The sequence below is a fragment of the Nelumbo nucifera genome, chromosome 5, assembly GCF_055504915.1.
Source record: "Nelumbo nucifera cultivar China Antique chromosome 5, China Antique-T2T, whole genome shotgun sequence".
Taxonomy (NCBI): Eukaryota; Viridiplantae; Streptophyta; class Magnoliopsida; order Proteales; family Nelumbonaceae; genus Nelumbo; species Nelumbo nucifera.
The window spans coordinates 31789809-31813793 of record NC_142653.1 but is presented as its reverse complement, the minus strand read 5'-3'; the positions used below and the strand labels follow the sequence as shown (position 1 = coordinate 31813793).

Genomic DNA, 23985 nt, shown 5'->3' with positions numbered 1-23985 from the left:
TTATTTTTATTTTCAATTTATAACAATTATAGGCATGGGATCTATCTCCGACAGTTTAAATTTTTTTAAAAGATATATGTTTAAGTGCATCCATGTGTATCTAAGTGCATAATACGGATTCAATATTTTGATCATTGATTCCACCAACAAATGTATGGGGTGATCAAAAGCAAAAAATGATATATTGGATAGATGTTAGGGATAAAATTCACCTAGGGAATGTTCAGTTGGAGGAATCAACCCGATGATTCTGATTTATAAGGTTAGTCCCAATTTTCATGATTTGAGGTGATTATAAACAAGTTGAAGAGAGAATTTCAATAACCAGGGGGTGATTTTCAAATTGATTTATGACATGGTTTTTGGAGAAATCACCTTATTGGTATTATTTCTTTTAAACTCATTCTATTGGCGAAATCACTGCTTCTAAAAGGAAATTATTTTGATAAATCAATTCCTCCTAGGGGGTGTCCATTGCTTCATAGCCAATGGTTAGGGGTTGGTTGTATTCATGGATTGTTTTAGGGTCGAATGGTGAAATCTCAGTTTGACAAGTGTGCGAAAAAGGGTTGAAAGCAATTATTTTGTACAAAGATATGCCAAATGTTAGGTCTATATTCAGTTTACCTCTCCCAAAATTCCGGATAATTGGGACCAACTTTGAGTGATGACCCTTTCATCTTGTTTCCTGTTTGAAGATACATACATTTAGAAATTAACCTAGAAGGATATCAGCCCATGTTTGGAAGACAAGATATGTGGGACGTTGGCATATATGAGATCATTCTCTCTTTGCTAAGTGTGATGGGCATTTGATGTTTCCTTCATAATTTAATATTGTCTTTAGCCATAGTGCATGCTACATGGATAAACAAAGGCCACCCATTTAAGGCTTATTTGTAAATTCCTTAGTCTAAGGTGGCTTAGCACATAAGGTTTGGTTTTCAACTTTAGATGGTAAAATTAATACGTATGCTTATTTTTATATAAGGATCAAAATACCATTTTTCAATAAATTTTTTCTTGCAATCACACTATTACAAAATCAGAAAATTAATCTGTTTGATGTGGCATTAACAGATGCAAAAATGCAAGGTTTTTAAAATCGATTCGGAGAATAAACCGGTCAGCCCGTTCTAGCAAAAGATAAAAAAATAAAACGATCAAAACTGTTCAAACGATTAATCACCTGGGTCAGCGGTTTGCTGATCAAAGTCAACGGTTTTTGAGAAAAATCCAATTTTAGAGAAAAATAGAACCGATTTTTCCTCATGCGGTACTGCACTTTGTGACTAAGGGTGCAACCAAGAGTATAAATTTCCTACTCACAAGAACTCTGCCTACATCTACCCACATAATATGTCATAGTCACACATGAAAAATATCTCATCCTCCTATATATGTACGGGAAAGTGTATTGTGGGCAAAAATCCCTAGTCTACAAACAACCCTTGTATGAACTATGAACAAAAAAGCTCACTTCTCTCCTATATATCACTCAACAGATTGACACTGTTGGAATATATCATGTAGGCATTATAAGACATAGATGTCACTGTGCGAATCTATAACTAGGCTTTCTGGACAAGATTATTCTTAGGCTATAATTAATAGGACCTACAGTTGTACCCCTTCATGAACCAGCAGTAGCTAAATGTTCAATGTTCATGGTGGTGACCTTTTGAATGTGTCATTGTCGCAATGCCAAACTGAATGTGACACATCTATCGGTTGGTTAATAGATTGGTTAACTGATGCCGATCGAGTTACAGCCACCGCCAACTCTCTCCACCGCAGCCGCTAGAGGACGCGCGCAGCTTGAATCAATCTCTTGGTCACCAACACATCTAACCTCTCTCTCATCTTTAATAGTCCATAGTCCATCCAATGGTCAATTTGATTTTCTTTCCTTTTTTTCTTCTTCATTCTTCTATGGTTTCTATATATGTCAAACCCTTATAAAGACCGAGGCGGGGAACAGGAAACACAGAAGAAACGAAGAAAGACAAAAAAAAAAAAAAAAAAAAAAAAATGAAGGAAAGAAAGAATTTTGTTACGTGCTGGAGTGTTACGGGGTCGGATTTGGTGAAGATGTGTGTGTCTGCTTTTAGATAGCCGTAGAAATTAGTCTGTGATTTTGACTGAACGTATATAATTTTGAAAAATACATTAGGTGTATTTGCAACAATGGTGGAGATAACAAATTTCTGATTAATTCAAGCCACAAATCTTTGGGAGCAAACGTGTTAGTGGGGCTTGTGTCTATTCCAATGTCATAGCCATCAAATAGGTGATTCACATCAATTGTCCTCGTGTGGAATCAGAACTGTGTATTTTTTTACTTTTTTTTTTATTTTTTTCAAAATCGGTTAGGGACCTGTTTAAGGCTCCTCCACCCCCTGAACCCGTCAGAATTCCGATACACCCTCTGTAAGAGCATATCGGGGTGCTCCTGATATGATATGTATCAATCGATACGAGTCAATATATGTTAATATTTTGAACATTTTTCAACTAATTAAGGGTGTTAATGGATTGGTTTTGGTTTGGACTCCATCAAAATCAAAATCAATTTGGACGGATTGGATGGATCAATAAGACATAATGAATTGGATTGGTTCAGACTTAGTGGTCTAAAATATTTATTGTATTGGATTGGACCTGGCCCATTCATAATGAGTTTATATTGGATTGAGCTAATGTCTGATCCATTGATAGAAGATAAGAATACGTGTGTCAATAGACCAAGTTTGTGTTGGAACTAATCTAAATTAAAATGAATTTGAATAGATTGGATGGTCCGGACATTGTATTAGACCAAACCAAAATGGACTAAAATATTTATTTGACTGGATTGGACCAGGTCAATTTACAATGGACATACGTTGGACTGGACCAGATTGGACCAAATCCAATCCAATTGACACTCCTAGTTCCAACTATATGGGGATTAGCTACATGAATCCTATTTCACCATTCTGTTCAGTTCAATGCTATTTCTGGTTGTCAATTTTTTTTTCAATTATACATTAATGAAAGAAAGAAAATACAAGAGAGAAGGTCCTTCCAAGATGCTAACTAGGAGTGCCTACCACAAATAGGGGTGGATTTGAGTCGAGCCAAGCTGAATAATACGAGGCTCGAGATCGGCTCAAGACTGTTCTATAATAATTAATAATTATAATATTTTTATTATATATATATATATATATATTATTTTCTATAATTTTATTGTATATATATATATATATATTTGAGCCGGCTCACGAGTTGATTTCTAGTGAGCTCGTTTAATAATCGAGCCAGTGAATTGGGCTTGAACTTAAGCTCGGCTGACCGAGCTCAAACAACTCATGAAAAGCTCGGCTCATTACCACCCGTAACCACAGATCCCTATAGCAAAAAAGCCCACACCAAGGCCAAAAAAACCAACACCACTGATAACATCCAACTAAGATGCTGAGACTACTAACATAAACCTAAAACCAAAAGCCAAAAATCCAAACCCATGGGCACTTAAAATCATTTTTTTATTACTTTCACCAAATCATTTTTATCTGCCTAGCTCTTTTTAACGTGTAGCAGATCACTTTTTCTAATTTTGTATACAATGTATAAAGATTCAAATAAAGGTTTTATTGATATAATACGTTCTATATCAAGCGTATTTGGTTCTAAAACACATGTTTACAGTGTTTTCAGGAACCTTTTTTTAATAAAAAAATACATATAAAAATATATATAAAAACCAACTTTTGAAAATAATTAAAAAGATATAAAAATGCATAGTTTTTAAGTACCAAACACCAGAAATCACCGTCATAATTAAATCACTCCCCTGAAGTACAGTTTAGAGTTGTATGATGCATGTGCATCTCCAATCGCACGCACACCTGCTGATCTTTGACACCCAGAATATATATATATATATATAATTATATGCCATGGCTTGAAAATGTATATGCCTTGAGATATCCATTTTCCACTCTCTGCGCTCTATTGATCATCTACCCCTCTCCCCCTCTCCCTAATGTTTTAAAGGCAAAGATTTTTTAGTGTATATATAGGATCTTCCTTTTGGTAAAAATTGGCCAATTTGAAGCATAAGAATAAGTGAGCTTTTTTTTTTTTTTTTTTTCTTTTCTGAAAAAAAAAGAAGTGAAGTAACTGAGTAACTGGACCAACCCGAATTTAACCTGATGTAATTGGACTAGAGAGTTGGGGTTTCAACAATTTGGGTTGAGTTAGGATCGATTGACCTAATCTCGCTTGACTTTGCATCCTATATACAAAACATTTTACAATTATTTATAAAACCTAAGAACTGCTTTAAGTTATCTTTCAGAAAATAAACAGCAATTAAAATTTTGAATATATTCTATAGTATGAAAAGTCAGACAAGCATTGTATGAAATAATGGATTGGAGAGATCAAGTACTTTTTGTTGCAGACTGAGAGTCGATTCACTTCAATCAGAAATAACAAGTTAACAACCAACAAAATAAAAGAAAGACATGCTTGTCTAACCAATTCAATAAATTGTCGTTTTCTTTTGACATGTAGTTGTTTAGTTTTTGTCAGAACAGAGAAAGAAAGAATAGTAGTTTTATTCTTGTTCTTTTTCTGAAAATAAAAGTACTTGAGTCTATTTCATAGTGAGATTCTTTACTGACAGTGGCCATTACTTGGTGTAATGGTGAAATTTTGAGCTGAGAATACAAGTTTGAATTTGAGGGTCAAAACCCTTTTGTTTTTTTAACTTTTTTCACCAAAATGTGCATCTCATTTGATTTCCCCATAATCAATTTCTGAAAACTGATTTTATTAGTTCAACAAGGAAAAAAGTCATTTTAGTAAAATAGACTTTTGCATTTTTAGAACCTTTATAAGTGTTTCTAGCCTTTTGCTGTTCTTTTTTATTAATAAAAATACAACTTCTGTGATGGGTATCTTCAAGTCATACATCTTATCACAAGGTTTTTCTGGATTTTTTTTTATTGTATTATTTAACATGATCTTTTAATTTAAACTCTCTTAACAGATATCAATACGTACTCTTAAATTATACAAATTACTTTTATATTAACTACTTGTCTTGCCTGTCTGAAAAGCTAAATCAGTATATTTTAATAGAATATAGTGTGAATACTTGTGAACGGTGGTTGTTTAAATGCTTTAATCTTTAAATCTTATCATTGAGTCAAGACATTTAAAAAAATATAAAAAAAATCAAAATCTAAATGTCTTTTCATCTTTTATCCTTTCATCATCACTTACACGTGCCCTTAAGCTAATTGATTTTATATGAAACAAGTTGAATGCATATCAACTGACTTAAATCTTTAATTTAAATGTATCTTTGGAGTTTTCATTTCAATGGAGGATAATAAAGCCTGTGTATGAAAATCTTAATATTTATCATGATATGGTTTTTATAATAATATCGATTATGAAAGGAGCATTTTCTCTTTTTTTTTTTTTTCTTTTTTTTTAAGGCGCAGTTTGAAAAAAGTATAAATACAAATATGTAGACTACAAAATCATTTTATTTTGTATGTATTTATATGGTATATATTTATATTTATGCTCTTTCCAAGTTCCTAGATGGAGTATAAATACAAATACGTATATGTAAATATATACAAAATAGAAGATTTTGCATTCTACAAATTTGTATTTATACTCCTACCAAATTGAGTCTGTAAAGAGTATAAATACAAATATGTTCAGTACAAATACATACAAAATAATGCAAAATATAAGGTTTTGCACTCTACATATTTGCATTTGTACTCCTTCCAAACTGAGCTTAAGACTGCGTTTGAAAACGATGCAAATAAGTGTGAATGCAAATATATAGTGTAAAACAGTTCATATAAATTGCAAAGTTGGGTTAGTTTTGCACTAACAAATTTACCTTCTTACCAAACAAGCTGTAATGGATGCAAACACGAATTCTAATAAAACATATGCCTTTTTTTTATCAAAAGTCCATTTGAATGCAAATTTACTTCTTTTTTTATTAATGTACTTTTACATCTTATTATCAATGTAAATATGCATTGAAAAATGTGTTTTCTGTCATTTGTCAATGCATAAATGTAATGTTGCCAAACACAAGCAAAAGTGAACCACAATACAAATTTACCCTAAACTGGGATTTACACTATCTGCATCATTTCAAAATGCAGCCTAAGGCTTGGTTTGGAAGGAGTACAAAAAGCAAATATGTAGTGCAAAATCTTGTATTTTGTATTATTTTGCTTGTATTTGTACTGTACATATTTACATTTGTACTCCTTCCAAATTAAGGCTAAGTTTGGAAAGAGTACAAATACAAATTTATAGAATGCAAAGCTTTATATTTTATATTATTTTGTATGCATTTGCACTGTACATATTTATATTTATACTCTTTCCAAACTGAGCCTAAGGAACGAAAGTGAATTACATTAAGAAAACAATTGGTACACTTCGAATGGATTTGTCAAGAATGATTCATATATATGTTTAGTTGCTTTCATTTGACTTTTGGTGAAGACATCTTATCAAGGTAGGTCCAATTTGTTCGGTTCTGAAATCCTTTGAGGAAGATATGGGGTGCCAACTTGTACCAAGTGTTCAGTGTCCCATACATATTTCTTCATAGACCTATATATTTATAAATGAATAAAATGCGGCTAGAGGTGAAATGCATTTTTTTTTCTTTTTTATTAAAGAATGGTAATAAGGTGATGGGGTTTGTTTGCCCACATAAGAGTGACATAGCAAATTTGGTATCCTAATGACTTAATTTTGACCAAGAGCACAAATATATCCATCCAAATGGTCCTCAAAACTGGCCAAAAGTGTTGCACCATTATATTAATCATCTACTCTTTGATCTCTGTGGGAGATTAGTGTTGTAATCTCATGGTTGATGAATGGAGTTAGATAGTTTAAGGGCATCCCTAAAAAACCCATCTAATCAATGGGCAAAAGTAACGTTGACACAATTACAGCATGTTTGGACAGTAGTGCAAATTCATGTATTGGTGCAAGAAAATTATGGTAGACAAGCAGCTAGCAGTACTGGATTATTAATTAGACCAACCGACACAATCACACAAGTAAGAAAATAAATGTGAATCCTTTTGAGGTCAACTGATGCAATCATATTCATCTGCATATAGTTTCAAAGCGATTTCACTTTACCTCTCTCTTTTTGTTTTATATTCTAAAGCAAGGCTTTGCCCAAGAAGAGGGACCCAAAAGGTGATTCTCAACTGCCTAAGAAAAAGCTTTAATTTTCTTTTTTCTTTTCTTTCCAATTAGGAAGCGGCTAAGTTGCTTGGGAAATTAAAAAACATCCAGCTCTGCTTCTCTCCTACCTTCAACAGGTAAAAACACCTACCTTTCTCCTCTCCCACCTCATAAGACAGAGTGGGCGTCGTCAACAAACCAACTACACTGATAGGACGCACATTCCATTACTATTCCCACAACTACTTGTTAAGTCGCTTGCCCCATATTCACATATTTTGCCAGATGGCAACATTTTGCTTCGCTTGTACACACAATCCTATTATCCCATGTTTTTCTTTCTTCTAAATGACATGTCCTAATAACTGCTGGTGTAGTCAATATAGATCACAGACTAGTCGGCGACTAATCTATATAAAAAAAAAGATTTAGTTGGTGGGTACTCTCTTCTCTTGATTTGTCATCTTCTCAATTCTCATATGAAAAGTCCACCTCAATTTAAACCGTCTTATATGGGTTATTCTCCTATTGTATATCCATCTCTCTCTCTCTACATACACAAAAGTTGAAATTATCAAGCTGAGAAAGGATCAGAGGAGACATTTGCTACAAATTAATGCAAGAAAGCTGTAATTAGATCTCAAACTTGCCACAGAAGGATACTGACATGCACAAATGCGAGACCTTCTAGCACCTGTAAAACGTCAGGTCTACTATATATAATATATGTAAGTGCCAGTCTGAAAATTTGAATTTAATTTGTTCATAAGGCTCAGTTTGGAAAGAGTATATAAATACAAATATGTAGAGTGAAAAACCTCATATTTTTTATTATTTGGTATTCATTTGTATGTATATATTTGTATTTGTATTCCTTCCAAACTGAGCCGAGTACAAATGCAAATATGTAGAGTACAAAATCTTATATTTTATATTATTTTGTATACATTTGCACTGTATATATTTGCTTTTATACTTTTTCTAAACCAAACCTCAGTTTGGAAGGAATATAAATACAAATATATACAGTGTAAATACATACAAAATATAGGATTTTGTACTGTACTTATTTGTATTTGTACTCCTTCCAAACAGAGCCTAAATATTGATCGGGTCACTATGTAACTGCCAGTCTGCCATGCAAATACGAAGCAAACAACTAGTATTTTATATGCATTAATCCGCGGTGCTAATTTGACTACAAAATTTGCACTTGCGAGTTTCCTGTTCTTGGTAATCAAGGAATTAGGTAGCTATATTTTGTATTAACTGAGAATTAGGTAACCAGTTCATATATTAATCATAATTGCTAATAGAATATTATTTTATCAGCTATATGAGGCACGTGCCTTGGTGCGTTTAACAATAATATATCCAGATCATCACTAAGTAGTAAACAATATCAGGCTCAGAACTATGTTAATGCCATGCTCCCAAGAAGCTGGCCCTATCAGTCATTCTTTGAAAATATTCGATTCGAATCATGGCGGGCCCTCCGCCAACAATCCATGGCCTGAATGGGTGGACACATCTGAATGATGGAAGCACTGAATCAGCTTCCAATATTAAAAAAACAAGGCAAAGGAAGCAAAGCAAAAACCCACCGTTGCAGCCTTTAATTTCAAAGTGGTTAATTGTGGGCTTATTTTATCATTCTATTTACTTTCAAAAGTGTTCAACCATGGAATTGATTAATTTATCAATTTGAAAAGTGCTTTTGAATATGATTTGGATAGGTATCCACAAACATCAAAAGAAAGGTCTTTTCAAGCTTCAAATTCAGTGTATTTTGATGAGAACTAGATCACCATAAACTGAACAACATAGTAAATTAATGGGATTCTTTTACTTGTAATTAAATTACTCCATATATATATATATATATATATATGTATGAGTTTCTGCTGCCAAATAGACCAATATAATTTATAGAAATATAGAACCGATGAATAGATAAGAGTGCCCACCTATACAAATTGAAACTTAGACTGTAATCAATTAGGATATGTTTGGTTTGAAGGAAAATATAGGGAAAGGTAGAGAAAGGTAGGAAAATCTTTACAAACCTTGTATTGGTTATCTTGTCTTTCCCTACCTTTTCCTTCAAGCCAAACATAACCTTAAGTTCTCATTTGTTTTTTGGTACCTAGGTAATATGCTTACGTGGGTATGTGATTCCCAAACAAAAGTGGGGAAATTGATCAATTACCCAATTGACCGACTTACCCCCGTGAAATACCGGAAAGCAAACAAGGCCTAATAAGCAAATAGGAACAATCTTTAATTAATTGATTTAATTATATATAGGGCAACAACTCTAGCATACAAACTTCTTGTATCTCTTCATGATTTTTTTGACAAGCTAGTATTTGTGTATGTGTGACACGTGACAAATTTTGTGATGATGATAGTATATAATATATTTCCAATTTTTTTTACAATATTTTTATATTTCTACATCTATAAAATAATTCTTATTTATCACATTTATTATGGTTCATTAATATAAAGATAATGTCCAAATAAAATTCTTGCAAAGGTAATGAGAATTAATAAAATTCTTATTATTCTTATTTATTATGGTTCATTAATAAAATTAATAAAATTAATTTTTTTTATCAATTACCTTTGTCAGAATTTTATTTGAATTCTTGTTATCTCTGCTAAAATTAACTTCTATATGATAAATCCAGATTCAGCTCCTTCAACCATTGAAAACCTTACAATGAACTACTATAAAAAAATATCAATTACTCTTGCAGATATCTTGCCATCCAATGATGTGGGATTTAAGGTAATGGAAATGAAAAAATAACCCACCATATGGTGGGAATAAAGAAGAGAAAACCATCTACTATCTTAATGATCAAGAACTGAATCAATGAAAATAGGTTAAAAATATTTTAAAAAAGCAAGAAAATAGTTTAAAGAATAAATTGCTCATCTATTTGCATTGGAAGCCTCTTCATGGTGGTTAATGTGGACCAACATTGGCTATCGAGAACATAAGATGTACTTTAAGTTTTTTTTTTTTTAATTTAAATAAATGAAGGGGTAAATTATTAAAATCTCTAGTAAAAGTTTGATCATTGCTGAACCCCCCTAAAATTTGGTAAATGCAGCCACCTCCCATGAACATTTTGACACAATTGCAAGTAGACCTCTGTTAGAATCTTCTACCAAAAAGCACAAAAATGTCCAAAATACCCATGTAGTTACTTTTGACCAAAACTTTTCTTCATATCAATCACTATCACAATCCCTTATAATATCTTTTTTGGAATTGATGCATTTTCCAACTTTGCCCTTCATATCAATTACATGGGTATTTTGGACATTTCCATGCCTCTTGTTAGGGTATTTTACAAAGGGGGTCTACTTGCAATTGTGTCAAGAAGTTTAGGGGAGGTGATTGCAATTACCAAACTTTAAGGGAGGTTTCAACAATTACCATGGTTTGTTTTTCAATTATTGAACAAAAGAGGAATTTTTGTGTATTTTCCCTCACAATCATTAAATGGGAATGTTAAATAACATTTTTGCCATTGACTTGTTTTACAATTATTATGAACAAAAATAATGGAGTTTTGTGTTTTTTTGCAATAAGCATTAGATGGGAAAGAAAAGTCATTTCCTAATAAAGATTATATAAGGAAACAAAATTATACATTTACCATTGCTCGTTCTCTTATTCAAACCTTAGAAATGGAGCATTTTAGTTTAGTGAAAATTTCATAAGCAACTCATATCTTTACGTACTTTTATAGATATATAGTATAAATTTAGAAGAAAAAAAAAAGATATGATCATCATTTCTCTTGACTATTAATATTTGACATTAAAATTTCAGAATATGTACCCACTCATTTGATGGACAAAAAAAATCTTATTATATAAAGTTTATATAACTTCATTTTGATCTTGCCCTGCAATTTCTCCATGCATGTAACTTCTGGGGTGTGAGCTCAAATGGATTAAAATGAAACACAAGTCTGATCCAGTATACATTCAGCCTAACACGGTTTGAAAGTGTAATAAGTTGTATGCTGATGTGTGGACAAACTCATCATGAAACACACACGTCTAGCCCTTCACATGGCAAAGAAACCCCGACAAGCTTCAGGGTTCAGGGTCTGAAAAGAAAAATACTACTTGAAGAACATAGAGAATTGGCCAGTTTTTCAGCCAAGTACAAATTGTAGAATTTTGGGGTTTGCTTTCAAGTTAAAAATCCCTATAAATTAAATAATCTAGCAAAGGTATGTTACTGCAGCTTGCTGGTTGCTGCTACACATGAATTGCATGTGTCCTGCTGCCAGTGTTTAACTTTTATGCTGATCGTGTTTAACGTTGAGCTGCTGTCATGTGCACCATTCAGCTTCTATTCTTGTTTAAAAGTTTTTGGCTCTTAATAATTAAACAAGTAGAGTAGTACGTAGTATTCAACTACAGCTCAATCTTACGTACCCATGGCGCAGCCGTGTCCGTCTTGTAAGTCAATAAAATAATTTCTTACTTGAAGCCCAACTAATATTAGAGTAAGAAAGTGATTAAACTAACTAAATTAAATTAGAATTGGTTTCACGATTGATCCATAGAGTTTGGTAGGTTACCATCAGCTTAGGAATTAATTAGAGTGGTCCTAAGCAAACAGATATAGGGGGCGGCTTCCCCTGTTTATTCTAGCTTATTGCGTTGCTACAATCTGGTTGTTCAGATGGGAAATGGTCTTATTAATTCTAGGGTTTGGTTCGGCTAATAACCTCATTGGCCATTTTTATTTTGTCTCGATCTCTCTCTTCTTGTTGAATTTTCTAATCAATTGATTGGTGTACGTCTGCCAGCCCTATATTCTAGGGTTTTAAGCAGGTTTCCCACATACGGACACAGAGACGAACCATTAACCACAAAATTACAGAAATGAGACAAGGTTGTATTTTGGTGTAAATTAAATGCATATATATACTATATATAGTTGAATTAATAATCACATATAACTAGCTAGAGGTCCACCCTAAAAGTCCATCCCACATGTTCAGAATAAGCCCTTTTTGAGCAATTATTATATTAGAAAATAGCAACTTTTAATTTGAGAGCTAATATTATTCAGAGAAGGTGGAGGGGATAAGGTTGAGGTAGATTGAATGACAGAGACTAGGTAGTGGGCAATTCAGAGAGTCCTCTGTACTGTGTGGATGGTCAAGAATCAAGATTGACCATAATATATACTCCATGAGGGCAGAAATTTGCTAGGTTGAATAGAGAAAGAAACCTAATTGGTAACACATGCATATATAGTCCTGTCCTGCCATGTTTTCTCTCTATCCCTCTCTCATTTTAATTAATTTGTTTCTGGTTAAGGAAATGAAAATGGTCATCAGTCATCACCAATTCACCATTGGTAACAGTCTATACTACTTATTTTATCCAGTCAAAGGCTGGTTGTATATGTTGTGTGTTTATATATATATAGCCAAAATTGTCACGTGGAAGATGATGTGGTCAATCTAGCCCACCTTTTAAGTCTATTTTGGCTACTTCTTCAATGATCGTTAATTACTCCAAGTCAGCTTTACATGTTATCTCTGATTCTTCCCTCCCAATTAGCTAATCACAGTGAAGCTAAGCCTTTAATTAATGGTCAAAATCATCATCGATCTGCTAGAATAGTATATATTCTAACTTTTGCAGCATTAAATTTAAGCATCCCAGTGGAATACAATATAATACAAACCTGGGTCGTCATTGTGGTTAAGTCTCTGTGAGCCCAAAAGAGCCAAATATTTTTATCTTGAGTCTTGCTTGGTGGTCTCTCCCCCCCAAACCTGGGTCATTCTGGTTCTGTTTTTTACCACGTGGCAAGGGTTAAACAGACGGTGGACTAGTGTGAACACCGGAATACCCTCGTAGAAAAGCTGCAATTTGGGAAGCTTCTTTGCTAGAGGATTGATGCTTATGTGAACTTGTAAATCCAATCCAAAGCTATTAAATTAATATAAAGAAATCACGTCAAATCTCTAGTCCTATATTAATCTATAGATGAATCCATACCCACTTTCCCCCCTTTTCTTCTATATGATTTTACCGAATTTTCTTTGTCAAATAGTTAATTAACTAAACGATTCCAGTTCCAGCCATCTCAAATCAGTACACCCCAGAGCCCAAAACAGCTGATTGTCCGACCCAAAAAGGAGAGGAATTCCAAATGGGGCCATAATTCCAGAAAACCAAAGTTTGGAATAACAGAATAAGATTGACAAGAGTGAAACTAAACACAGTAAACAAAACAAAACCAGGAGATGAAGGATAAAGCTTTTTATTGCACCAAGCTGTACCGAATCATACTGGACTGAATCCACCAAATAGTCGCACCGATGATAAAAGGTGTCATAAAACGACAAACCCATCTGAGTGGTCCAAAGAAAAAAAAAAAAACGTGCGTCACCTTGATAACGTAGGGTGGGTCCACCTTCCACATCAAGGCATGACACGTGGACCAATGGAGAACGATCACCACATCCCTCCACGAAGGTATCCACGAAAGCGCCCCAAAGAGAGAGATAATATTTAATCCAAGCACAATGCACGCTTATTATGCACCAAATAATCAAAACCCCAAAGCCAAAGCGTACCCCATCCGAACTCTCCTTCTTCACCTCCACCTTCCGCCATGTCCGACTCCACTTTCCTGGCAACAGACTTCCTTCCTGCAGACCCCAATTTCAACCCTAATCCGATGCTCAATTATAATTATTTAGTGGATTATCATGGCCAGCAGGAGTTCGAACTTTCTGATTATCTGGCTCTCGAAGACGGATCGGAAGAAGATTCGACGTCAAACCACCTTATCGGATGTCACTCGGCGAACCCAGTTTTGCCGGAAAAGATTATCGATGGCTCAGTCCGGTACACCGACGACTCGGTTCGGAACGTGGCACCGACACCCAGAAGTAGTAGCATGCAAGTGATAGCTACTTGATTTTACTGTGAAAGCTAGATGGGTTTTTGAATAATTAAACATGATTTTCACTCTCCTGGTTGTTTGTTCATGTGGTTGCAGAAAATGCAAAGGTGGGCTGAAGAAAATTAAGACGGATGCAGGCTTCAGGATTGCATTTAGAACCAAATCCGAGCTTGAAATCATGGATGATGGATTCAAGTGGAGGAAATACGGGAAGAAGACGGTCAAGAACAGTCCAAATCCGAGGTAACAGCGAAACCCGAAACCGCTATACGACTATGTATATACTTGTGATGATTCTAACTGTTTGTATGTGTCTAAACCTACCGATCTTTGGTTAGAGCAAAGTTGGACAATTAAGCTGTTGGTTGATGATGCTAATGGTGATGACTTGAACAGGGATCTGCTTATTTTGAGCTGCCTATGTTATAGATATTTCTGAGTTGCTTTAACCAAGTATAGTTCGCCTATTGTGGGTTTGGATGCTATTGCCTATCAATTGTAGGACTAGGTTTTACTAATGTCTTGGATTTACCTTCTCAGTTCTAATTTGTTATAAAGTGTGTGTGTGTGTGTGTAGAGAGAGAGAGAGAGGGAGAGAGCAGTTCTCTGATTGAGGAACACTAGGCAGAGAAGTAATCTTGTCACATACTACCTCCTGTACTAGGTCTGATCAATTATCAATTATGGCAACGACGACTATCTCATAGTCTTCCTTTTGGATCCTTCACGTCCCCAAGAGAACGTAAGGTGTGTTGAATAGTTGGTGTGTGGATTCTACTAGGAAACTTAACCATATTTTCAAGGGGGGCGGCTCCTTCATTCTGATTTCTGTCCTTCATCAACTGGGTCATTGTTAAAATACTGCTAACAGCAGTACTTAGTTATGCAAGGAAGATTAGGAAGTAGTACTTGTAGTTTAATTAAATTCCATTTTTATGTACTAATTAATCACTTCAAAACTGCATAGATAGATAGGTCATTTTGATGAACTCATCATCAACTGTGTATAGACTGAGGGGAGGTGAGGTCACTTGGGCCGCTAGCTGGCTCCTTTTTATTAAAAGGTGGAAGAGTAGGCTCCTTCCTCTCCTCCCTTTGATGATGGATAACATGGGCGACGTGGCTCTTCTATCCACAGCAGAAAGGAGCCTTTCCTCCCAATATAAATGAAGCAAAAGTTTAATTTTTGATATAGAATAGTACTATAGATCTATTGATAATATTAGTTGATACTCTTAGACATTGTTCCTATCTAACCCGTGTTCTGTGCTCTCTTCTTTCTAGTGTGTGTGTGTGTTTGTCTCTATGTATGTGTAATGTATGTGCATATGCATACCCATCTCACCCCTTATAGATCGATCATACAAGCAAGTTCACGAGTGAGAATAAAAGAGCTAGGACACAATAAAAGCGTCACCATTGAGACAAGGTGGAGCCAAATACTCAGCTACTTTGTTTGTCTTTCTCTCCAGTCTCCACTGGTGATGCATATTCGATCCAGTCCTGGAAATTTGTCGATAATAGCTTAGATATATGATCAGAGAAAACATTGCCGACAGCAATCCAAGTTTGCTACATGTCAGCTCTAGCTACCAGTATTGTTAATTTATTTATTTATTTACATCTTTTGTAAGATTCAGCTTGTGAAACCTGAGAGGGTTCACACTTCATATATACTACTTGAAGCTGATCAAGAATCGTCTCACACCATACACCCCATAACACAAATATCCTTGCTCAAGTAGAAGAATTGAAGTGAACTTGTTATTTGATAATTAAGCTGATAGTGGTGTCTAGATACCATGGAGGATGATTTGATCGATGCTGTTTAATTACCCAGGAATTACTATCGTTGCTCAAGTGGAGGGTGCAATGTGAAGAAGAGAGTGGAGAGGGACCGAGAAGATTCGAGCTACGTGATAACGACTTATGAGGGTGTCCACAACCATGAAAGCCCGTGTGTGGTTTACTACAATGAAATGCCGCTAATGGTTCCTAGTGGCTGGACTCTGCAAGCTTCGAATTCATCTTCCTCTTGAAGCTGCTCGCATTAATCAGATTCTAACGACGATGGGGACACAGTGGGAAGGCAGTGATGTAAAGTAATTAATGTTGTATCTGTAGCTAGTAACATAAGATTCTTATATCTAATAAAACATTATATTTGGTCTTTAGTTGGCATTTATTACTTAAGCTTCTCTCTCTCTCTCTCTCTCTCTCACACACACACACACACAAAGGAGATAGCCATGCAACAAGATTGGTAGGTTGGACCAGCTATCCTCTAGCTCTGGAGTACTGTTTTCAGTCTGATCCTATAGATTGGGGTTGTTACTTGTTAGTCAGCCAGATGAAGAATTGAACAGGATTCGATGATCGTTTAATTAAACCAGTAAAAACCCATCAGACTCAGACATTTAATTAATCTGGCAGGGGGTCTAGTTGTTCTTTTAGTATTTCAGCTAAGTATTTAGAGATAAAGGAGATGGCACAAGATCAACCGGCCGGTGATACTGCAACTCTGATGGGCCAACAAGTTAGTCGAAGCAGTAATGCTGCACGTACGTTTTTACTTCATTGGGTCAATCTAATAGATCATCGATTAAAAAGAAGAACCAACTTTGTTGAAATTCAATAAATCTGATCGTATAAAACTGGTAGGGGTTTAATTGACCAACGTACATAATGGAGTTAACTCGGAACAATTGCCACTGATTATTAATTATGATATCTCTACAATAGGAAGGTTTCAAATTCTTGTTTATATTGAGAAAATCTTGAATTAAATGGCCATTACTTAGTTTCTTTCCTTTAATCTTTCTTTTTCCATGAACAAAATAAAAAGAAAAGAGAAAAAAAGGCATCACGTTTCTTGAAATTTATATCTTATTTACTGTTTTTGGTAGAACTAAATCTGGGTTTTTGAAAAAAATGATCCATTGTTAAAAACAGTGAAATGGTGCACAACATAGAACATATATATACATATAATTATTAAAAATAAGAACACTTCTTGGAATTTTGTGCTCTTTTCAGAGACCATATTTTTATTTCTAAAACAAGTTTAATGTACAGGATTCGTGTAGTTGTGTGATCACCAAGGTTTTAAAAAGCTAAAGGCATAGCTGAGGTGTATGCATCAAAAAATTAAAAAAATATATATATTGTTTAAAGTTTGTAAACAGTAAGAAGAAAATATGATAAACTAAGATAGAATGATAATACTTGCAAGCATTCATAAAACAGGAGTTATAAGTAACAAATTCTTGGTTTTTAGCACTCAACAAAATAATAACCAATCAACTAGCAACCACAAACCTTTTATATTTCAAGTTTCAAAACCCAAATTTGGCAACTTATTGTTCAAATAACCAATCATATGTTTTAGATTACCAAAATTAAACTCCATATCACCAATGTTTCTCTATCACTAATGAAATCTTCTAACAAATTACTCATATAATTGATATATACTAAATTTCTGGTTACCCAACATTTTAGAAGAAAGTAAACAACTTAGTTGGTTTAAACTATGTAATAAAGAATAAAACAAAAAGAAATCCATTATGAAGAGAATTGAGTGGCAAAAATCGAAAAAAATGGCAAACTTAAGATGCTCGATTTGTAATCATCCAAAAGTGTAGGATAATAAAAAAAAAAAAAAAATCTGACTTGATTTGACCAAGAATGAAGAGAGTATGGTGAAGGTTATCTTTGGTCCTTGGTGCATTGAACTCCTCTAAAACCCTAAGAGAAACCATAAATTCTATTTGCTCTAATAGCTTTTCCTTTTAATCTTCTTTTGTCCATAATTAGCAAAATGTCCTATAATTTCCATATGTTTAAACTTAGAAATAAAAACATAAAACAACATTTTATGTATTAAATAACTAAACTGTTGTAGGTTCTTGAGGCTTATGCCTCTTTTTGACAAAGGCATAAATGTCAGACCAAAGTTATGAGCCTTAAGCCTTAAGGCTATGTTTGGTTTGAAGGGAAGTGTAGGGAAAGGAAGGGAAAGATAGGAAAACCTTTATAAACCTTGTATTGGTTTTCCTGTCTTTCCCTTCCTTTCCCTACCTTTTCCTTCAAACCAAACATAGCTTAAGGGAAAATTTGAGAGTTTCGCCTCAAAGGAAATCTTTTAAAATCATGGATGGGACAAGACTTTGGATGATGATAATGATGATGAGAATCAAAGTTTGATGTGTCCCTTCATATTTCTCATAATACATTAATATTCCCACCTAATTTAGGGGACTGAAATGCTCATCAAAAAATGAAAATAAGAATAGTGCCAATTTGGCAGATATTAGCTAGGCTTCTGCAGCTCCAACTTTGACTAGCTTATTAAAATGGAAATGAATAAAGCCAATAAGATAAAGTCATTTCTAGAAATTATTTCTAATGATATTTGTAAATGTGATATACATATTGTACTGAAAGGTTGGCAGTATATTGAAAGTTGTTCAATTTGACATCTGGAAATCACAACAATAGAAAAGACATTATTGAGTTGCAATTATTTGATTTCAGTTTGTTTGTTGATATGTAATATCAACAACTTTTACTTGATAATGTCAAGATAACCTGATCCCTTTATGAATCCTAGTTCACATTTGTGATTTGGCCCTTATTGGTAGCTGCCTTCAGCATGATTTGTATATAGCCACAAAAAGATGAGGAGAAAAAACACCATAAGACAGTGTTTGGTTTGATAAAAAAAAAATAGGAGAGAAATTATTTCTCAATTATTTTTCTATTAAACCAAAAACATAGCCTAATTGTGCAATATACTCATGTTGCAGCACATAGAGAAGTCTAGTGAGACACTGTGACACATGCATGGAATCAGGTTATTGCCATGTTAGCAAATATTTGACAAGAAGTTTTTTTTTTTTTAAAAAAAAAGCTACTTTTCTTTGTTTTTCAAAATAAGGAATATTCCCCGGGTACCGATATGTCAGTTTTCACAAATTAATCAGAACAAAAGCTCCATTTTTGCAAATGCATATTTGCAATTTCTCTCTGATTAGTTGTTTCTAAATTTGGAGTAAGAGAAACCAAATAATTAAACCATGGTGGCAAACACCCCCTAAATTAGAAACTAAAGCAGAATGCTCATCTACTAGCTAAAATTTGATTAAAAACAGATTAAGCTACCCATTTTCACCATCATTAATTATATGTCATTTCATTTATATTTTGATTTCAATGTTCCTAACAAAATGGCAACAAAGCTCATCATCTCTTCATTTGTACAAACAATTTCTCAAACTAGGATCAATGAATGGATATGGCTCTACTCCCTTTTGATGAAATTAATTGAAGGAGAGCAGAATTGAATCACTTTGTATATATATAGATGTATGACAACATCAAGATGTCTGTATCTCTAGTTTTCTTTTTGTTTACGATAGTGAGACATCAAAATAACTCATGTGAGAGTGCTTTTCAGTGGATTGTCCACAGATGGAATTGAAGACAATACAAGTAGGGAACAAGTGTTCAAATATTGATTCGGCATGAAGCAAAGGAGTCTTCTCGTCATGGAATAATTTTCGTTTTATTCCTTTTAGCTTATTCGAAGAAGGGAATGTTGGACCACTCTTACCGCTCATAGGACAAATTTATCAGATATCCCTAGCTACTTCCTCTACAAATTTGTTGTATTGTCCTCTTTAGCTCTTGTGTGTAAAGGATTATATATGATGTAAGCCCTCTACACCATAGTCCATATGTATGTATGATCTATAGTTAAACTTACGAGAAAATAAGCAAACAACACAAATTTATACTTTAATTTTGATTTGTTAGCTCTGATTCATTTTTGTATATATGTTATACAGTGTGTCAGCCCCAAGCTAAGCCCCCAGATAATTAGAAGAGTATATATATAGTGTGTTGTGTCATGTTGGTGGCTGACAAAAAAAAAATGTTTGAAACTAGCTTGTTGAGAAATAAAAAAAGTTTTTTTTTTCAAATTTCTGTTTCTCTCTTCTTTTTTAAAATTTTTATCCAACCAAACACAACCTTACCAAATTCAATATGAATATGAATCCTGAATCGTTGGGATTAAGTGTCAGTTTAGTTGGTCCCATTTCTAAAGATGACAAGCTTATTAAATTTCTGATATGATCTCTTCTACTACGTACATATCATACCATTACATGCATCAGTGATTTATTTATTTATTGCTAATAGTATTGTTGATGTTTCAAATTTGGTATTTTATCGTTTTGAAGAGATGGAAACTCAAAAAGGATTTAAGGCTATATTTGTTTTAGTAGAGAACAAAAAGCTTAAGGAAAAGTTTTTCGAAGGAAACCTTAAGCTCAGTTTGGAAAGAGTATAAATACAAATATATACAGTGCAAATGCATACAAAATAATATAAAATATAAGGTTTTATACTCTACATATTTGCATTTGTACTCCTTTTAAACTGAGTATTAAGGTCAATTTGGAAGGAGTATAAATACAAATATGTACAGTATCAATACATACAAAATACAAGGTTTTGCACTCTACAAATTTGCATTTGTACTCCTTCCAAACTGAGCCTTAGACTCAGTTTGGAAGGAGTAAAAATGCATACAAATACATAATTTTGCACTCTGTATACTTGTATTTGTACTCCTTCCAAACTGATTCTTGGAAAGAATACAAAATACAAATATGCCAGGAGGGGAGCTAGGATTTTTCATTAGGAGGGCCAATAATACATATTGAATTTGGACGTGGTAAGGGTGACGCTACCATTGAATGGGAGCTAGGATTTTTCATTAGGAGGGCCAATAATACATATTTGTACTCCCTCCAAACTAAACCTCAGTGGAATTTTATTTGGATTAATATAAATACATAAAAATGCAAATAAAAAGAATGCAATTCTAGTTTATTTCTGCTTTTGGGTTTTATGTTGTTTTTTGTTGCAAGTATATTTTACTCAGTCAACAATGCAAACAAATAAAAAGCAGCAGAAGCTGAAACAAAAATAAAACAGAATTTACGCACTCCCCCAATTTTGGGGTAAATGAAATTGCAATTCAAACAAACTATGTCTTATATAATAACTTAATTTCCTTCAATTTTCATGAATTCATCACATGATACTGATTTGATTGATTATATAATTTGACAATGGATATGACACCGAAAAGAGTGGAATAACTAAACACGACTCATATATTGGAATTAGGGGTGTCAATGGACCGGTTTTGGGTTGGACTCCGTCTTAATCAAAATCCATTTGGACAGATTGGAGGGACCAATAATACATATTGAATTTGGACAGATTGGATAGACCAATAAGACATATTAGATTAGACATGGTCTATCCATAAGGAATTTATATTGGATTGAGCCAATATCTAATCCATTGGTAGAAGATAAGAATATAGGTGTCAATGGACCGGTTTGAGTTGAAACCAATCTAAATTAACAGGAATTTGAACAGATTGGACAGTTTCTAAATCCGTTCAAAATATTCATTGGACTGGATTAGACCAGGTCCATTTGTAATGATAGACTCACATTGGACTGGACCGGATTAGACCAAATCCAGTCCAACTGACACCCCTAATCGAAACCTATGGGAACTCACATTGGGGTTGATACTGATTTATCAATGGGCCCCAATGGGAACTCACACTTAAAACTTTTAGGCCCACATTCGAATATAATCATATGGGAATTTCTGAATCTAAATTCACAAGGGTTATAATAGTGGCAGTGGAGCTCCACATACATAATCCTACGAGGAGAGGAGATAGATAAATTATAATCCAACAGTTTTATTTTATTTATTTATTTACTATTATTATTATTATTTTTTGTTTCATGAGACTATACAACGGCCAACGGGGTAGTCCATCCCCCGAAAGTGTCTAATAGTCAAACATGCCAAGCATGTAGTACAATATGTAGAAAAACATTTGGGATCTGTTTGGTTTATTGGAATAGGGGTCAGAAATCAAAATAGTGAAATGGGCTATTTCAATTTCAGCTGTTTGGTTGGGTAGAATGAGATTTCAATTCTCATATCCTCATTTGAGGGAATGGCCATTCCATCCCCTTAAGAATGGGAATTTCATTCCAGCTGGCCAAAAAAAACAATTGACTTAAAAACCTCCTCAAACCCTATTTCTTTTTATCTTGTGCAAAACCCTCCCTAAGAATCATGTATATCTTAGAGAATCTGATTCTGATTCTTGTCTGAATCAAACATGAATTAAAATATTATATCCAGGGGCTTTCCGCTTTCATACCGATTTCGACTGCGAATCAAATTGAGACAGGATCACCTACCAACAAAAGCATCCCAACCCCCTACCAACATGATCTGACACCGCACATCTCATTATGAGACGGGCTTTCATATCAATTTTGACTGCAAACCAAACTGAGAAAGAAACACCTGACAATAAAATGCATTCCAACCCCTTACTAACATGATCTGATACTGCATATCTCATTGTAAGGCTGGGACCCACCCTGTATGAGATGTGTGGTGTAAGATTAGGTTGGAACATGTTTTGTTGGCAGGTGATCCGGACTCAACCAAACCCACCCTGAATTTCATTTGCAGAATGGTAATGGATTATTCGTAGGTTACGTTGGACTTAACATGTCAGCCGTGGTAAGGGTGACGCTACCATTGAATGGGCTTGTAGTAGACTGGTCTTACAGTCTAGAGATTGATCTATAAAACGGTCATAGAGGTCCAATAATGATACACCTGATACGTCAGTAGGGGTGTATCGGGCAAAACGATACCTTGTTTTTTACTTTCTTTTTTCCAAAACTGGTTCAAGGGGTTGGTTTAGGACTCCTTCACCCCCTGAATCGGTCAGACCCCCAATACATCCACTGTAGGTGCGTATCGGAAGGGTCCCAGAACAATACGTATTAACCAGTACGGGCCAATACGTATTGATACTTTGAACCTTACATGGAGGATATATTCAGAGTTTCATACTCATTCTTCCATTGAGAGAGAAAACAAAGATGAAACAGCGATGTTCTTCTTGCATTCGTTCAGACAGTACAAATCATCTTTCCAATTCTTGGAAACCCTCAAAAAGATACCTAAATATCATTTTCATCTACTTTTCATCACTTAGGCTGTGTTTGACTGTTTGGTCTGACACAGAAAATAAGAGAAACAGTTCTTAATTAAGGAATTCGACCCACAAGTTTTGTTTGATTAAGATCAACTTAAATGGAAAATAGATTAAGACTGATTAAGATCATCTAACTACTTGGCTACTTTCATGGGCAGAATTCAGGCTTAGCTTTTGACAAAATTTGAATAGGCCCGACATAAAGCCTAAACCAAAGCAGTGTAAAATGTTCATTAGCCGAGCCCAAAGCCTGGCCCATGAACAGGTTCAGATATGTACAAGTATTATAGAAGATAGCATAATTGGTTGTCTAAGGATTGGATATGGAATGAACTCAAGCCACATAGCAAATTAATGCCCATTTTTTTATTCAAACTAGTGAATGACCTTGTACTAAGTACGGGGAATCAGTAATGTTAAATTTATATTATGGAATCAATACTATTAAATTTATATTTATTAATAATTTAAATAATTATTAAAATTTCAAGAAATATTTATTTCAAAAAATAGCTTTTCAATAATTATTAGAATATGGATAGTTTTCTTTTGTTATAATATAATGATTAATGAGATTGATAGAATGTAGGCAAAAGTGGTTGTGGATAACCACTTTTGCATTTTCTTCATTTTTTTTTATGAATGGATTGAAAAT

At 34.0% G+C, this 23985-nt stretch overlaps 1 protein-coding gene across 1 annotated transcript; it reads left to right on the top strand.

Moving 5' to 3' along the window:
* The first annotated feature begins 13835 nt into the window (after positions 1 to 13835).
* On the top strand, positions 13836 to 16387 carry LOC104599987 (putative WRKY transcription factor 51). The gene is made up of 3 exons (XM_010262768.3): positions 13836 to 14202; positions 14303 to 14449; positions 16047 to 16387. Exons 1-3 carry the CDS (start codon positions 13913 to 13915, stop codon positions 16243 to 16245), a joined length of 636 nt encoding a protein of 211 aa, XP_010261070.1. The 5' UTR covers positions 13836 to 13912; the 3' UTR covers positions 16246 to 16387.
* Positions 16388 to 23985: the final 7598 nt, after the last annotated feature.

What these genes read in the sequence shown, in the direction of transcription:
- LOC104599987 (XM_010262768.3), top strand. Translation starts at nt 13,913, where the DNA reads ATGTCCGACTCCACTTTCCTGGCAACAGACTTCCTTCCTGCAGACCCC. An exon ending in ACACCCAGAAGTAGTAGCAT is followed by an intron (nt 14,203 to 14,302) that starts GCAAGTGATAGC and finishes ATGTGGTTGCAG; the next exon opens with AAAATGCAAAGGTGGGCTGA. An exon ending in AAGAACAGTCCAAATCCGAG is followed by an intron (nt 14,450 to 16,046) that starts GTAACAGCGAAA and finishes TTAATTACCCAG; the next exon opens with GAATTACTATCGTTGCTCAA.